General features: G+C 38.8%; 3 protein-coding genes across 4 annotated transcripts in view; 1 reads left to right on the plus strand and 2 right to left on the minus strand.

Moving 5' to 3' along the window:
- Positions 1–4,353, plus strand: part of ZC2HC1A (zinc finger C2HC-type containing 1A) — a 37,646-nt gene extending 33,293 nt beyond the window's left edge. Inside the window, exon 9 of the mRNA XM_072999059.2 lies at positions 1,201–4,353. Coding sequence (XP_072855160.2) covers positions 1,201–1,375 — 175 coding nt within the window. The 3' untranslated portion in view covers positions 1,376–4,353. The remainder of the gene's footprint in view (positions 1–1,200) is intronic.
- The window catches only part of LOC144589259 (uncharacterized), a 486,230-nt gene that overhangs the window by 50,200 nt on the left and 419,542 nt on the right, over positions 1–16,488 (minus strand). The gene's annotated exons all lie outside the window — the stretch shown is intronic.
- The window catches only part of LOC144589260 (uncharacterized), a 41,597-nt gene continuing 27,994 nt past the window's right edge, over positions 2,886–16,488 (minus strand). For both annotated transcript variants that reach the window (XM_078393550.1, XM_078393549.1), the window contains 3 exons: positions 10,570–10,626; positions 8,113–8,238; positions 2,886–7,134 (listed from right to left, as the gene is read on the minus strand). In XM_078393550.1, coding sequence (XP_078249676.1) covers positions 6,988–7,134; positions 8,113–8,238; positions 10,570–10,626 — 330 coding nt within the window. In that variant the 3' untranslated portion in view covers positions 2,886–6,987. The remainder of the gene's footprint in view (positions 7,135–8,112; positions 8,239–10,569; positions 10,627–16,488) is intronic.

The following is a 16,488-nucleotide window of genomic DNA, read 5'->3' on the forward strand; positions in this document are numbered from 1 at the left end:
TATATTTTAAATAAAACAGACATTTTCACCACTCTCTGTTAAAGCATGGGAAAAAGCAGATCATGATTCACATCCCCATGCCCAGTCCAACCACTTGCAGTTTGCAGCATTTGTTTCATTTCCCCAAGTTCCCTTGTTCACCAGTCCATGACTTGTCCAGAGGCATGGTGATCTTTTGAGTTGAGTAAAAGGCTTAGATAAAATCTAAAATTCCACCAGTAGCTTCTACCTTTGCTTTGGGAAATCAGCTAGTTGCAACTCCATGCCCTTCGTCCCTCGCCCCTTACATTTCATGTGTGCTGAAGTAAAAGTGGCACATGCCCCTTGTAGACAAACTGGAAGATCCGTGAGCAGACATAACTGGCGTTTGCCCTTATATCCTGCTTGTGCATATACCACAGACAGGTGCTTGGCCATTGGATTTGCCATGATCCAGTTTGTTTCTTCCTGTGCTCCCTCAGGGCGAATTCTAAGAAATGAAGTGTTTCTCAGGAAGAAATTTTTAAAGCTTCTTCCTTTGTTCTTTTCCACCCTACTTCTCACTTGAGAGGGTCAGATTCAACAAGCATTTTTTTGTATTCCCTTCTCCAAATCCAAGGAGCTAATGTGGGCTTTAGGGGGGGGGTCAATTTATATCAGGGAGAGGGTTAAACAGACTCGAAGTATCATATCACTGATCTTTAAAACAGCCTAGTGGATTTGCTGATTATCAAAAGAAGCAAAACAAAACAGGGCAGGTGATTCCAATCATGAAACTTCCATTTCAGATCCTTTTTGGACTCAGATTTCTCTCTTTGACATGAAGGTAGTGCCTGATAATTTTTGACTTTACCATTGAAAATACATAAAGGGTATCCTTGTTTGGTTCCTTGGTTAGCCAGTACATTCATAAATGTTTCACTTGCATTATGAAGTTGCTTTAGGATGTTTTAAAAAGTGCATGTATCAGAACCCTATTACTTGCGTACACTGATGTGAGCTAACCAGAATAAACTGCAACAGTAAATTGCCACGGCTAAGTTGAGGTGTGTTCTTGCATGCAGAGGTAGTGGGATTCTGGCCATTTAGAATTTCAAAGGTATTACATGGAAGAGGTTAGAATCAATACTTCATGAATTATGAATCATGTATGAACTATTAGTATTTATTTTACTAAATGTGGCAATGATTTTCATTTCAAATTTTCAATGCTTGCTGTAGAACTGGATATGACAGTGGAGACTGTTCATCTTCTGTCAACGGTGGAAGTTCAAAAAGCAGTGAGGGAAATTCACCTGCACAGTTACCAAAATTCTGCTATGAATGCGGCGCCAAATACCCAGTTGAGTCTGCAAAATTCTGCTGTGAATGTGGAGTTCGGCGAATGGTTTTGTGAATGCATTCTCTCCAGCAGGATAAAAGTTAGCCAGCTTCTCTGATTGCTGTGGCTGCATGGAAATCTGTGCTGCATCTTCCCACTGGTACTCGTGCTTAAACACCATAATAATTTTCCAAGAGCAATTCTTTTTGGTTGCAAAGTAATTTATATAGGTATATAAATGTAATGTATATAAGTGGTAGGTCCCTAAAACTGTGCCATTCAAGAAGGTTTTCTTGAGACACTGTTGGAAATACCTTTAATGGATCAAAATATTGACTCAAGAAGTAGAAATGATTTTGTAATCCTGTTTTGTATTATAGTTACATATTGTTCTCTTGCCATTCACCCATAATGTTTGCCCTGGATATTTTGGTCTAAAGAAACTGTTCTGATATATAATTCAGCTTAAACTGAGAACATTGACTGATGGTCTTGTAAGTCAGCTGACCACTAGTTGAGTTGGTCCTTACAAATTTTTATTAACAATTGAAATAGATTCAGTTCAGATTAGCTGATCCCTTTAACTGTATTATTCTAGCAGACTGGTTAGTGTTTTAGAACTGCATCTAGAACCATTACTATGACATTTGTATGCATATTTCGCTCTTGGTGCCGTGTAAGATTTCTTCTTGCCATTTTTCACATACCCTTTTAAAATCAAAGTTTAAATTAAACTCTTAGGATTCTAGCTTCTTATCTTCTCCTAACACAGCAAACATAAAACAAGTGGAAATGTATGTCTGGTGTGGCCTCCCTTCTTTGCCCTTTCATAGCAATATAAATAGTTTTTAATTGTGGTCACAGAAAAATAAATTTAATGCTAGGTCTTCAAATTCACTTTTTTGGGGGGCAGCATCTTTGTTGCTGAAGCCAACACAAAAGCACTTGTTTCAAACAAAGCATAGTACTAAAGCTCTTAACCTGCATCACTTTTGTATGTTTCCATTTTCACAGCCATTTTTTTCCTGTGAGTTATAGAGATGAGTTCTATAATATTTAATTGTGCCTTTCCCAAAAAGTAGCATGCTCTTTTAAAGTTTCAAACTGCTGTTTTAAGCCATTGTTGCTGCAAGTACAGTATTATTAATTACAGTTTCAACTCTCAACAAGATACTTGGCAACATTTGATCTCACAATCATTTTTACTTCATCGTAAAGCTTATGTTCAATGTTTTTAAAAAAGAACACACCATGTGACTAATGGCAAGCAGAAAAACCTTTGTGTGATCATGTTCCTCCCCCTACTGCCTAGTACACTTGATGATGGCAAATTGCAGCTCCTAAATAGTTGGAATTTAAAAGGTCATTGGTGTGGTCCTGTTTGTGGCTCCTGAATCTTTCTTAACCATTTTAAGTGTGGTGCCCCAATTTTTTTTCACCCAGTTTTAATTCTAGAGAATTGCCTGGTGCTCTGACTTTGTATAATGTCAGTGGATGTATCTGTAGTAGCTATATATAAGATAACTCAACCCATACTAGAAGCAAGTGGCCAAGATGTGTATAGGGCATGCACACATTTCCTATATTTCTTTTTTGATGCATTCTATCTGAATATATTTAAATCGTGGTATCATTTCAGTTTCTCTACCACTCATATTACAAAATTTGCATTCTATACACATACATAGCATTTATATTTCAATTGTAGGAGGATGGACAAAGTACAGAATTCTAGTGGCTGCACCTTTGAAGTTTGGATTTTTTTGTTAGTGGGCCAAACAGATTATATTGCTTCCTGATAAAAACTCTATGAGATGTATAGTAAGTCTAACATAGGAAGATTACTATATGAGTTGTTTTTGAATCTGAAGTTATCATTTTAAGATCATATTTGGGGTGATTCTTTTATATGGGCTTGAGTGTAGTAGAAATTTTTTTATGGATCCTAAACACTCATGAAAATTGACATTAGTGGAAGACTTCATCTCTTGTTCACCGTTTGGTTTCCAGAAAACTTTTCAGGCTTTTCATTGCCAAGGAAACCAGGTGAATCAACTTTATTCCTAGCATCTATCCACACCTAGGATGTAACTCAAATAATCAATGGGAGTTTTGCCATTAATTTCAGATAAAAGAGTGCACCCTTAATTCAGGACATCTGATAGTCCAGAGAGGGTATCACACCCATTCCCAAGCCGCCCATGCCGTTAATATTGTTTGTATATATGAAAGCTATTTAAAATACATGGTCTTTCTCATAATAATTATTGGCTAGAATCCTGTAGATGATTTATGCTTGCATAATTTTGTGATGAGAAATTGCTGCTCATTAATGCAGTGCTGCCATGATCTGGATTGCACAGTTGGGCACTCATTGTTAATGATAAGCAGTTTGCTGTCACATTCTACAGAGCTTCCCACATGGAAGTGTAAATTGGCAATAGAATTCCAGTTAATATCTAATTTGTTTCTCCTATTAAATATTTGAACATTATGTTTAGCAGGTTACTTTATATTATGCCAATAATAACCATCACAGAAAGACAAGTTCATTGCATTAAGATTTTGCTCAGGGTTGCTTCATGTCACAGGGATCAATTTCCATGTTTGAAAAATGTCTGCTTTCATAAAGAGAGTAGAGTGGTACAGTGATCATCAGTCTTTGCATATGAAAGGCTGATGTAAATTCATTGATGGAAATTGAGCTACATATGCTTTGTTTCAAATGTTAGGTAATTCATGGAGAGTTCACAAATATCTTCATTCACCAAAGACCCATTGTATTTGTTATATAAATGTTTTATTTCTATAGATGCTTTGTTATAGCCAACAAATTATTCTGAATTCTTATTGCAGCTGCTTGGAAACATCACTATATTATATCCTTGGTTTTAGTTTCATTCTTTTTACTAGCAATTCTAATTTTTGTTCAATAGTTAGTGGGTTTTTTTCTTTATTCTGAATGATCAGTTCATTTGCAAATGCAGTTTGTAAATGCTTGCTATATGTTATCTAGTGCTTTGTTAACAATAAAGCAAATGTTGCATACAGGATATTTACTGTGTGTTTAGGTGTTGTAAAGGATCTTTAACAGTTGGTGTTTCTGGCAGCAGCTATGTTACCAGAATAATCTTGGGTTTTAAGCCTTGCAATCCCATTTAGAATCACTGAGTTGGAAGGGATCTATAAGGCCATCCAGTCGAACACCCCACTCAATTTATTACTACCTAGGTGGCCTGTGGAGCAACTGAATATGAATGAAGTAGGATAATATATGTGACTTTGTACGTACAGTATTGAAAAGTTCTTCCTTCCCTGATCAAATAAATTCAGTCTTGACGTTACAGTAGAACCCCATGTCTGCATGGGATTGGTTCCATGATGTACTATGGATACCTGAAACTGTATATATGAGGGAGCCATATATACAACATACAAGTAGGTGGGACAAAGGCCAGAAGGGGGCACCTTGGGCTGTTCTGTATGACTGTGGCCAACCATGGGTAAGTGCATATATCAAAACTGAATGTTGATCCTACAGATACAGGGGTCTAACTGTATCTGAAATTTATTATCTTGATGTTATGTGAAATGCTATAATCGTGGAGTGCATAGAGGCTTATTCACCAAAGTATAAGCTTGTCATGTAAGCTTTCTACATACCTTCAGTGTTTAATGGGAACTGAGTTGTTTATCTTTATTATTTAGAATTACATTTAATTAAACAATATTTGTTTCTACATGGTCAGCTGATTTCACTTTTATCAATGGGACAGGTTTCTAGCCTTGTTTATGAAATTATTTCTTGGATTTCCACTTAAGTTTCCCAATGTTCAAATCCCTCTTCAGCTACAAAACTCACTAAGTGACCTTGGATACTGTCTCAGTCTGACCTACCTCAAATTGTTGCAGCAAGGATACAGTCTGGAGGCCAAGAGCCACATATGCCACCATGAACTCAATGGAAGAAGGGTCAAGTATTAATGTGAAAAATAAGATTAATTAGATGAGATCAGTGTTTATTGTCATAATGAAAAAGCTGTAGGGGAGAATGTTGTCTTAACTCAGTACCGGCAACTCTGCTACAAAACTAAATTTAATAACTTGAGACTAGGTACTTCAATGTAACAAATTATTAAAGTAATCGTAGTAGCAGTCGGCTGGTGCCCTTATTAATTGGATTTCTCCAAAGCTAAGGTCACACTAGTCAACAGACTTTCAAGTTTTGTGTACTTTTATTTAAACATGTATATACTTTTTTATATTAAATATACAAAATGGTTTACAGCAAAAAGTCAACCAACACAGTTTGAAAAAGCAGCACTAGTGAGGAAAGCAGCCTAAATCAGTTAAAGTTAACAAAACCCAAGAAAATCAACAGTCACTAAGGCCAGGATGCTATTGCTAGTCCCAACTACAGTAAAGCTACTGAATCAATTCTTGAATGTAACCCAACATTTAGGCAACTCTACTGAGTCAGTGGGTCGACTTAGTCGCGCATAGCAACAGGATGCTGGTCTGTCTAAAAAAGCTTGAAAATTTAATTTTTAACCCGATGTCTAAACAGCAAATACAGTCTTCTCCAATCTGGTGCTCTCCAGAGGTGGCTGATCAGAACTTCCATCATTCCAGAGCTTGTGGGAAATAACCTACTATTCTCAGAACCTATAAATTAACATGTATGTGGATTATGTAAAAAAAAAAGTAATTTCTAATTTCTGTTCCCCAGCCAGTAGCGATCCTGCTTCAAGGATCAGTTTGAGACACAAAGGGTTGCTCTCTTCGCTGCTAAAACAGCCACTCTTAGGAAGAATGTCTCTTTAGATGAGCCATGTAATGTTTTTATCTTTAGAAGTTTATTTTATTATGACTAATTGGCTGACTAAATTGTATATATAATTTTAGTATTATAATTTTAACCCTTGCTGGGCTTTTTGTTCTTAGTTTATGTTGTTGTATTTGAATTTTAAATGCTCTGAAGGCTTCTTCAATCAAGTATTTACCTACCTTCCCTACTTCAAAAAGACCCTGTTTCCCTCGTACCAGTTATCATCCCCTCTTCTTATCCCGTTCACTTGCCCCTTAACAGCAGTTACTACTGTCAGTTCATTCACAGACGGCTGATATGGCTACATGAATAAATCCCTATTTTTCATGATACATATAAAAGTGTTAGTTATATATGTCAGATTTGTACATATGCTTGCAAAAATCTGTTAGCAACTTCCAGCTTTTAGACAGATACTTCCCAGCCTCTAATATCTGCCCCAAGAGCATACTGCATCTGAACAGTCCTAAAAACTGAAATGCAGGATATATAAGAACCATTATGGATATATTAGATATATTAATTTAAAAAGACTGATAAATTGGTAAGTTGCCTTCTTGGTAGTTTTTAAAGTGCTGCTTTGCTCTTTAAAATAATGCAAAATCGGTAGTAAAAATGTATGCTAAAGACAGTCACCAATTCTAAGAAATACTGAAATGAAGACTGCCGTTCTCTGTCCCACATTTGCTTTCTGCTCCCATAGCAGCTGAGACCCTTTTTGAGACACTGATGGTCCGGCTTCTTCCAGTTCTCCCTCCATTTGCTTAGCAGTGCAGAGTTGTATGCAGGAAAACAGTTTACTCTGAAAAACCAGAGCACTGTGCAGTTTGTCAAGTTCCATTTGCAGCGTTCTTTCAAACTATAGGATAAAATGCCTCCAACAAGACATTAAGTCAAAAATTACTTTCTTTGTACAACATATGGGATCAAGCATTTTGCAGCAGCAGTCTGTGCATCGACAAGACTCTCTTTTTTGTGCTGTTGAAGCAGTGGTGTTGGTGTATTTCTGCATTAAAAACAATTGATGATTAAGCTGTGTACAATTCATATTTATGATTCAGCAGACAGTATTTCAAGCATATAAGCTAGATATCTGGAAAGCTTAGGTAGGCACATGTTACAATTATTGCAAAAACAACAAAAAAACTGTTCAATGAATTTTATTAATTCCTTTCTAAAAGAATTAATTGGCCAGTGCACACCAAGTTGTAACACTAGGAAAATAGACAGAACTGAAAAAATACTAGAGTTTATCCAAGATGTATATATGCCACTTTCTCTAACAACGTTAATGTCTAATTCAACTTCTCCAATAATTTAAAAATGTAGTATCAGGCCGGGTGTAAGTCAGAAAAAACCAGGTCTGGGATGAAGCCCCCTTCAGTCCCTTTTAAGAATTCTACTTTGGAAAGGGTCTCGAATGTAATGCAAAGAGCAGGCAAGGCGAAAGAGAAACACAAGAGAGGGCCTTCCCTGCTACTCCCAGGTTGTGGAATGTTTTAAATGGTTCTTTTAGTGGTTTTTAGATTACTGATTTTTACACTAGTGTGATTCTTTCTTTTAAATTAAATAATTTATTGTGCTTTTAATTTTACTTGTATTTTTAATTATTGTGACTTTCCTTGTGTCCCCCTTTGTGAGAGAAATATAGCATAGAAGTCATATATAGTAGATGAATAAATAATGGCAGAAGGTAGGGTTGGATCAAAAGTAACATCTGATCTGAGGATTGTATAGTATACTTCCAAGAAAAACTAAACATTCAGGAAAAATGCTAGATATCCAAATATGGGTGATATGGCAACAATTCTATAGGATTGTTTGTTATGGATCTGAATTTGGAGGTTTGAATGCTTTGATGAGCTCTGGATTTCTTAAAGGCATCATTCAGGTCAGTGTTTGTCACTGCACAGTATAAAGAGAACGGCAAGTAAAAATAGATGCAATAAAACAAACTCAACAAGGACTGTCTTGAAAAACCTACCTCCTGTAGCATCAGTGTAACGGTGGAAACGTATTCCATTCTTTGTTTTATCTCCTCCTTGGTGGAGATACATGATGTTTTGGACATTTTTTTAAGGTATTTTGCCATACACCGTAGGGCTCTCTCCTATTAGAAAAAATATCTTTATGAATTGAGATGCTGTGGGGTATTAATACAACATAGAATCCATGGACTGGTAAGCAGTAGGGTTGTCATACCATAATGCCCTTACCTTGGACCACATACCAAAAGATTAAAGAATCCTTGCAATTAAAAGACTTTTGGAATCTCTTTGAAACCTAGGTCTCAGAATACAGGTGAATCATCTCTGACCATCCAGATGTCAGATTATAACCACCACAGTCTTCGACCTCTGACAATGTCGGCTGGATCCTAAGAGAGTTGGGATCCAACGGTAACAAGAGGGCTACAGATTCCTTACATAAGCAGCACACTTCGCTTTTACTCAGGACTAAACTACATATCTGTACTTAACACCATTTTCCACTTTAGAATTTTGTCAATGTTTTATTATTTCAGTATCTTAATTCTCGTCAATCCTTCCAATTCATCTGACAATTGAGTCTGAGGATATAGTTAATAAATGTATTTCTAGTAAGGGAAACTTATTTATTTATCTTAGGTTTCACACTTAGCTGTCACATTTAACTACTTAAGGACCTACAAGAACTTAGCATGGCTTTAACACAGTTTCTGAGATGCAAGTGCAATATGCAATGATGCAGTGAGAGTTATTGTCTGAGGGCAAAAACAGATCACATTGTGTGCAATCAGAGCAGGCAGGACAGGCAACCCTGTACCCCTGCTGCTGGGGACTGGTCAGACAGCCGAAGAGGAGGAAGAGAGGAGCACCCTCTGACTGGTGAGTGGGTCATCGGCCAGGGAGGTGGGGGAAGGGAATGTGTGACACCTGTGGTGCTGCATGTACAAAACAGCATGAACTTCCAAACCAAGATTCATGCCCATCTATACTTGCCATCTATATATTAAAGATTAAAAAAGATACAGCAAACCTCAGTCAGTGCGTACATAGGGATTCAAGCCCAGACTTCTAAGAGTAAAGTATTCAAAACCCTGAACCTGGAAGGACCAATCTGTCTGTTTCATTCCCCACCATTTTTTGGAACTCTCAGATTATTTATATCATGAATGTGAAGAAATTTTTGAACATTCTGATAGAAAAATGAACAGAAATACATTTATCTCCCATTTTTGTTGCAAGCAAATACTTTCCATCCCAGGCCACTCCTAGACCCAAATAGTTATCCATGCCTGACTCAGAGCACAGCTGCTCCAGGCCTATTTATAGAAAGGAAGAACCAGACACAAAATGTCAACTTTTTGGCTAATAGTGGAGAGGAGGGGAGGGGACCTCATGTATCACAACTGCAATATCCTTTCCTGCTTGGGTTTACTTCACAGAAACCAGAGGAAGAAACAGCAACCACCACCACCACCATTAAGAGAGGTGCTAGCAAATGATGAATGAAATAAAGAAATACAGCACAAAACCCATTCACTTCATGGACACTTTATGGATTCACTTCACCCCCTAGACAACAGCTAAAATCAAGGAAATGTTTTCTTTGCACATCTCAGGCTGTAAACATTAAACAAGAAGCTAGGCTAAACCTATGAAAAACAAAAACAACACATCTTGCCAAATGGATTAATGCTGAAGAGCATCTAACACCAGGACAGGAATCTAGCTAGACCATATGGAAGTCGCTTAATAGACTTGGAAGCGATGTAGGAAGATCAGAAAATAATCAAGCAAAATGGGGCTACTTGGATACAGAACAAATCTGCTGTGATTGTGGAAACATTTAATCAAAGTGTATACAATTTATGCCCTACCATGTGTACAAAAGAAGATCTAGTAAATGGCTGAGATAACACTGTTGAAGTAGCCTGCCTCTGGTAAAAAGATAATCTAATTACAGTGACGCCTCGCAAGACTAAACTAATTCATTCCACGAGTAGCGCTGTCTTGCGAAAAAAGCATCTTGCGAAAAGCGGTTTCCCATAGGAATGCATTGTAATGCACTCCTTTGGGAACCTCGCAAGACGAAGAATTTTTTGTCTTGCGAGGCATCGGTCTCAAAAAAAAATCTTGCGAAACACGGCCATAGAAGAAGCCATAGCAATTGAAAAAACCATTCGTCTTGCGTTTTTTGTCCCATGAGGCCTTTGTCTTGTGAGGCACCACTGTACCTTAATATTTTAATTTGCTTTTCATTTTACCTATATTATATATAGGTCCATGATTATAAACCATGCAATGCTCTGATACAAATAAAGAAAGAAGATTAGAGAAGTAGCACTTGGAGGAGGGGAAAACAGGGTAATGTTTCTGAGTGGGCACCCGCTAGGGGAGGAAGAGCTATCAGCCATCAAACGCCATCCTTATCTCTAAAGAAGATAGATCATCATTACCTTATTTGATCTGCAACAGCACCTGTAGCTAGCAGCAATCTGTCCAGTCGAATTTTCCTGTAATAAATAATAAGCCACAATGCAATGTTTAAATGTTGGTTTTATTGATTTCTTGCCAGTGTAAATTGCTATTCAGAAATTCTTACTCATGCACAGACCAACATGTGAGTAGAGTGTCCCCAAAAACCTTTCCCCTTGGGGCCCTCGCATATGGCATGAACCTCTACAGCAATACAGCTTTCATACATACCCCTCCACAATGTATGTAAGAAAGCAGAAATAATTCTGCACAGTATGGAACCCTATGTTTTTGGGCTTCCACACAGCAGAGAAGCCTTTGTATATACAACTGCCCAAATGAAGACTACATCCCTACTAGCATTACAGGTGCCAAAGAAAAAAGCTAATTGGCACATTCCTGTTCACTTCTTGATCCATGAGTGAGTACTAATTTATGAAAGGAGCTAAACTCACTGTTATATTAGTAATCACTGACTTGAGTATATCATCATGGAAGTCTAAGAAATGATTCTGCAAGTATTCATGTACAATTGTCTGTCTAACACAGTTTCACTTAGGATTGTTCGGACTATTGGGGAGCTTTCCCAACAGCTAGCCTAGAGTTCTTCTGGGTAGAAAAGACCACAATGGATTCTTTAACTACAAGAAGCGAGGCAAGATAATAAAGCAGTAACACCACACAGCGAACTTGGCATATGGCTATTTCATTTACAACCATGCTTCATGTGCACATGGAGTAATCCATACATAAGTCGTTAAGCACATCACTAAAATTACAACTGGATTGTAGAGGTCAGTGGTCACCGAAGTGTGTAGACATTCTATTTCATACAGTTTTGTCCCCACTCTCAGGGATTTTTATATGTTAAGTCTCCTGGACCGTCTATTGCAGGGGTGTCCAACCTTTCACCTTCCCTGGGCCACATTAGAAGATGAAAGTTTGGTTTGGGCCACACATACATTTGGTTTGGGCCGCATGGGGGGGGTAGCCCTAGCCTTCCTCTGCAGCCCCGCTCCAAGAACACTTACTGGCAGCTGCGATCTCAGACAGCAGAGGCTGCCAGCTTTGACTCCGGTGGCACTGTGGGGTCTGGAGGGGGTCCACCTATTGACGGGGACAGCGCAATGCAGTCACACAGTCCCCCTCTCCCCTCCCCTCCCACTCCTTCCTTCCTTCCTTCCTTCCTTCCTTCCCTTCCCCCCCCCCCACCGTTGTGACGTGCCCCAGCCGCATTCTGGCCGCAAGTGCCGGCAGTGTAACTTGAAACTTTGGAATTTCTTTAAAAATAAAAAATTGCACTGGGCCGCATTTCGAGCCGACCTGGGCTGCATGCGGCCCTCGGGCCGCAGGTTGGACAAGACTGGTCTATTGTAAACAAGAATATCTGTGGTAAATGACATATTGGGGGAATTTACTGTGCACTGCTTCATGACTAGCATGACAAAACTAGCCAGTCTTAATCACAGAATGAACTGTAGAGTTCAAAAGGACCTTAAAGGTTAGAAACCAAAACGCTCCTCTTTCTTAGACTAAGTGAAGTGGGAAGAACTGCTAGATTGAGACAGCACATATCTATGATCTATGGCATCTTCTAGTATGAAAAGAGTTAGAGGTACCTTAAACACTTCTATCTACCTTTATCTAAACAACTTAGATGGCAATATTAACTTATTTTCAGTCTTATAATTGAAAAGGCCTAAGTGTCTTTGAACAAGCATTGTCAAATATTGTTTTAAGTTAACAATAATTAAATTAACTGTGTGCCACTCTGAATATTCAAAAAACCTCTGATGTGATATTGCTTTCGCATGACAATTGCTTTGTGTTTGGGGTGAGAGGTGGTTAACTGATGAAACAACTAGTCAATGTTCTGGGACTCTTCCTTGCTTGGTGTCACTTTGTGAATGGTAGTGAGCAAAAAAGGGCCACCTGTAAGCCACCTTGACTGCTGACATTCATGCCACTAACATTCAGGTTGGCTTTTGCTATATGAAACTTGGGTATCCTTCCTCATGCTGGCAACATGGGAACAATATTGGAAGGCAATATTGGCCTTTCCTGGCATTTTGGATTGTGGATACAAAAGCAATATTCCATATTCATGAAGCAGAGATTATTGGAAGAATTGAATTTCCTGGCTTTTTAAAAATGGAACTTGAAGTATACACACACTACACATACATTCCAAGCACCAATTTCCCTCACATAGAAGTAATAGTGCTACAGTCTCCCAAAATATTATCATCACATGATCTGTATTAAGATTGCTGGGGAGGGGGAAGGCAGAACTAGAAACCCAATCAGCTTGGATGTTGCTGCAGTCTCTGTGCGAAAATACTTTGAAGGAGTCTTTTGTACTTAATGAAATGGAGACACAAAGGCGTGATGAGATGCAGCATGTATAAGGGAGAAAACGTATACATCCTTTAAACTCTCAGGTATACTGTTTGTGCAGATATTTGCACAGCTGAGTCAGACAACATTCTGTAAAACAAAACTAAAATGGGGCAGCCCCAAAAGAAAAAGGTATACTTTTGAAACTAAGTTTCAGATCAGCTCCTCATTTATCACAGGAGTAGTACAGTACGTAGTCAGCCTGAAAACTCAGTGTGATGTAATAGACAGAGTAACGGACTAGGATTCTAGAGAACAGGGTTCAAATCCCTGTTTAGCCATGGAAAATCACTGGGGGAATGAAACTGGTAAAGCCACTCCTTAAATATCTCATTTACTTTGAAAGTCCTATTACGGTCACTATACGTCAGTTCTGACTTGAAACATAACAACAAAGTAGTCAGTCTGGTATTGCTCTGTGCCAAATTTGGGGCTGTTTGGGCAAACATTTTTACAGCTGTGATTTAAAAAAAAAAGAATTGCCCACACACACATCAATTGCAACCATTAAACGGCAGCAGGCAGCAAATTTCTAAAAGAAACTCAAAAAACCAGCCTTCCCTATATTGAAGCAGTAATCTTTCCACAACAATCTTTTAAAGACCAGCCATTGTCTTGCAATGTTCTTGAAGGGTAGGGGGCAAGTGAATGAAAAGCAAAAAAAGGGAGAAGGCAAGAAACAAGAGAGGAAAGGGAAAGGAGGGAGGTCTGCCTTTCCTCCCTTCTGATAATGGTGATTGTTCCCCATTTCCCAGTCTACTTTATAGCCTTTGGATACTCTCTGTCCCACAATAAGCTCTAGATCTGAAGGAGCTGTGTGGTCTCAGCAGTCCTTAATGCTATCTCGGCAAGGCAGACTGATTTTGTTTTTACCACGCTGCAAATGACTGGAGAGAACAACCACAAGTTGACAATTTTTCTGTTGAGTGTACGTAATCCTTCCTTCCCTCACTTGCTGCAACATCCACATGTCCTCAATGGAATTAAAACTCAGATAAAGGTGGTGAAACCAAAACAGAAGAGCAATCTTCATTTGCTAAACTACAGTTCTGCTAATAGCTGGAAGTGCCACAATAACTAAAGCTAGCCCCTCCCCCACAAACATGACAGAACACAGGGGTCTGACTGTCTGATCCTAGGCATAAGGGGAGAAACCTTCCCAAAACATGGTGGAGCCTAGACCTGGCTTGTTTTCACACACCATCAAGTCATTTTCAATTTATGGAGACCCTAACAGAGTTGTTGGTATTTACATGTGATCTTCAAGGAGAGTTTGCTCCTTGCTATCCTGCCCAGTAAGAAAGGTTTTGAACCCAGGTTTCCTGAGATCTAGCTCAACAGTCTATCCCCTACACCGCACTGGCTCTCATACTAGAGGTCCTGAGAGATATGAAAGATTCAGGTAGTGGCTTACCATTGTCGATCGAGCAGATTTCCAAGATGAAGCAGGGATTTGAACCAAGGTCTCCTGAGTCCGAGTACAACATTCCATCCATCTCTCTCTCTCTCTCTCTCTCTCTCTCTCATATTTCTCCATTTCCATCAACCTTCTTTTGCTGTAGTAAGGCAAAAGTTTGTATGCCATCTCACCTCAGTGAGACTCACTAGTTTCCTGAAATACTGTACTGGCAAGAGGTTTGGGCACTGGCTACAGAATATCTCAATAAGTACGTGCAGCCAAACTTTAAGAAAAATAATTCCTATGTAAAATAAGCACAATTATGGTTCTGTGTCTTCTAAACAAAAAACAGATCAAGTTCAAAGAAAGAAAAGCTTGTAGCAGGAATAATTTCACTTCAAGGACACCATGGTTGGCATTTGAAAAACAATGACCAAACATGCTACAAGCAAGCAAAAATAGAGCTTAAGTGTGAACAGGAGAATAGCAATGATTTTTAAAATCAGAAATCAAATCTCTAAAAGTACTTGTCCAACCTTCTCCAAATTTGGCACAGAGCACACCCATACTGTCTACAATCACTTTGTCAAATATGGTCCTGATTCAAGAACCTGCTTAGAAGTTGTAACATTTTGTTTGGATTACCCCTGCTATCAGAAATGCCTTACAGAATGTAGATTTGAGTGGTCACACAATAGCAGAGGTACACTCCCATGCACCTCTAACATGATCTGACTTAACTACCCCAATATTTCAGCCGTATAATGTACCTTGAGAACCACTGTGGTATAGTGAACAGGGTACTGAATTAGGACCCAGGAGACCAGGGCTCAAATCCCTACTCAGCCAAGAAAATCACTGGGTATATAGGAACAGTAATTCACTCCATGAACATCTCACATACCTCAAAAACCCTATCAGGGTTACAGTTCAGTCAGAAGCGATTTGATGGCACATTACAACAATGTGCCTTCCTGTTCAAGATTTCATGTACTTGGTACATAACCTGGACCATTCCACGGACAAAGACACCTGAACATCAAAGAAGATGCATTCTTATATTCTTTCATCATCATCTCAGGCCTGGTAACCTGTATTTAATATAACTAGTGTCCACTTCTGTAGTACTTTAAAATAATGCTCTAGTAAGTACATTTACTGACAGGCAGAAGTCAAAATGTCTCTCACAAATGTTCGTAAATCATGAGGTATAAATATGAGAGCAGCTGAAGTGTACTAGCCCTACTGTAATTTCTGTTACATTCTGCAGAGGATAATTTTCTGTCCTGCAAAGCCTTCACAGAACCTGTGCAAAGTTTATACACTCTATAGTGCTGAAAAATGAGAACTATAAAATGTATATACAGGCTCCATGAACAACAGAGTCTCTCTTTTTCACTCTCCCTGCATGCGGGGAACTAGAAATAATGACCAGGAGAAGAGCAGCAAATTCCCCCATCTTGTGTGCTTATTTATTTAAGAACACTTGAATATGTTTTACGCTTACACGCTTCCTTTCTTTTAAAAATATTAAAAACACCATAACAGGTTTGAAAAGCAGTATTTGTGCCTGAAATGATTAATTTGCAAGACATTTAAAATGCAGCCTAACACATGTGTTGGAAGATACCCACTGGCTTCAGTAAGACTAAAGCTGATGCTGTGTATAGGACTGCAGCCCAATGGGCTTTCTTAAATTGAGATAAAATCCCCACCCCTTCCCTGGCATCACCTTGAGCCAAATATGGGGCCATCTTGGATGCAGAGGGCAGCTTCTCCAAGATTAGTAGAGAACACATTGCAACTAACATCTTGCTGACATCGTGGATATAGCACTGCCAAGCCAAAGGGAAGAAAACCACGCCCTGCACTGGCATCCTTCTGCTCCACTGTATGTAGGCATCCTTCAGTCTCGAGAGACTATAGTAACGTGCTCTGAATAGGGGTCTTGGAACAATGTCTAGTGTGGCTGAGAAGGCCAATTCATGAGCGACAATCCCTTTCACATTGAGCACAAATACAATCTGTCCCCTGTCCAGATCCCTGATTTTGCTGGTTTTGGGACCGCCTCTTCACCTCAGCCTGCTGAAAAGTGTCTTTTCAA

The sequence above is a fragment of the Pogona vitticeps genome, chromosome 4, assembly GCF_051106095.1.
Source record: "Pogona vitticeps strain Pit_001003342236 chromosome 4, PviZW2.1, whole genome shotgun sequence".
Classification (NCBI taxonomy): domain Eukaryota; kingdom Metazoa; phylum Chordata; class Lepidosauria; order Squamata; family Agamidae; genus Pogona; species Pogona vitticeps.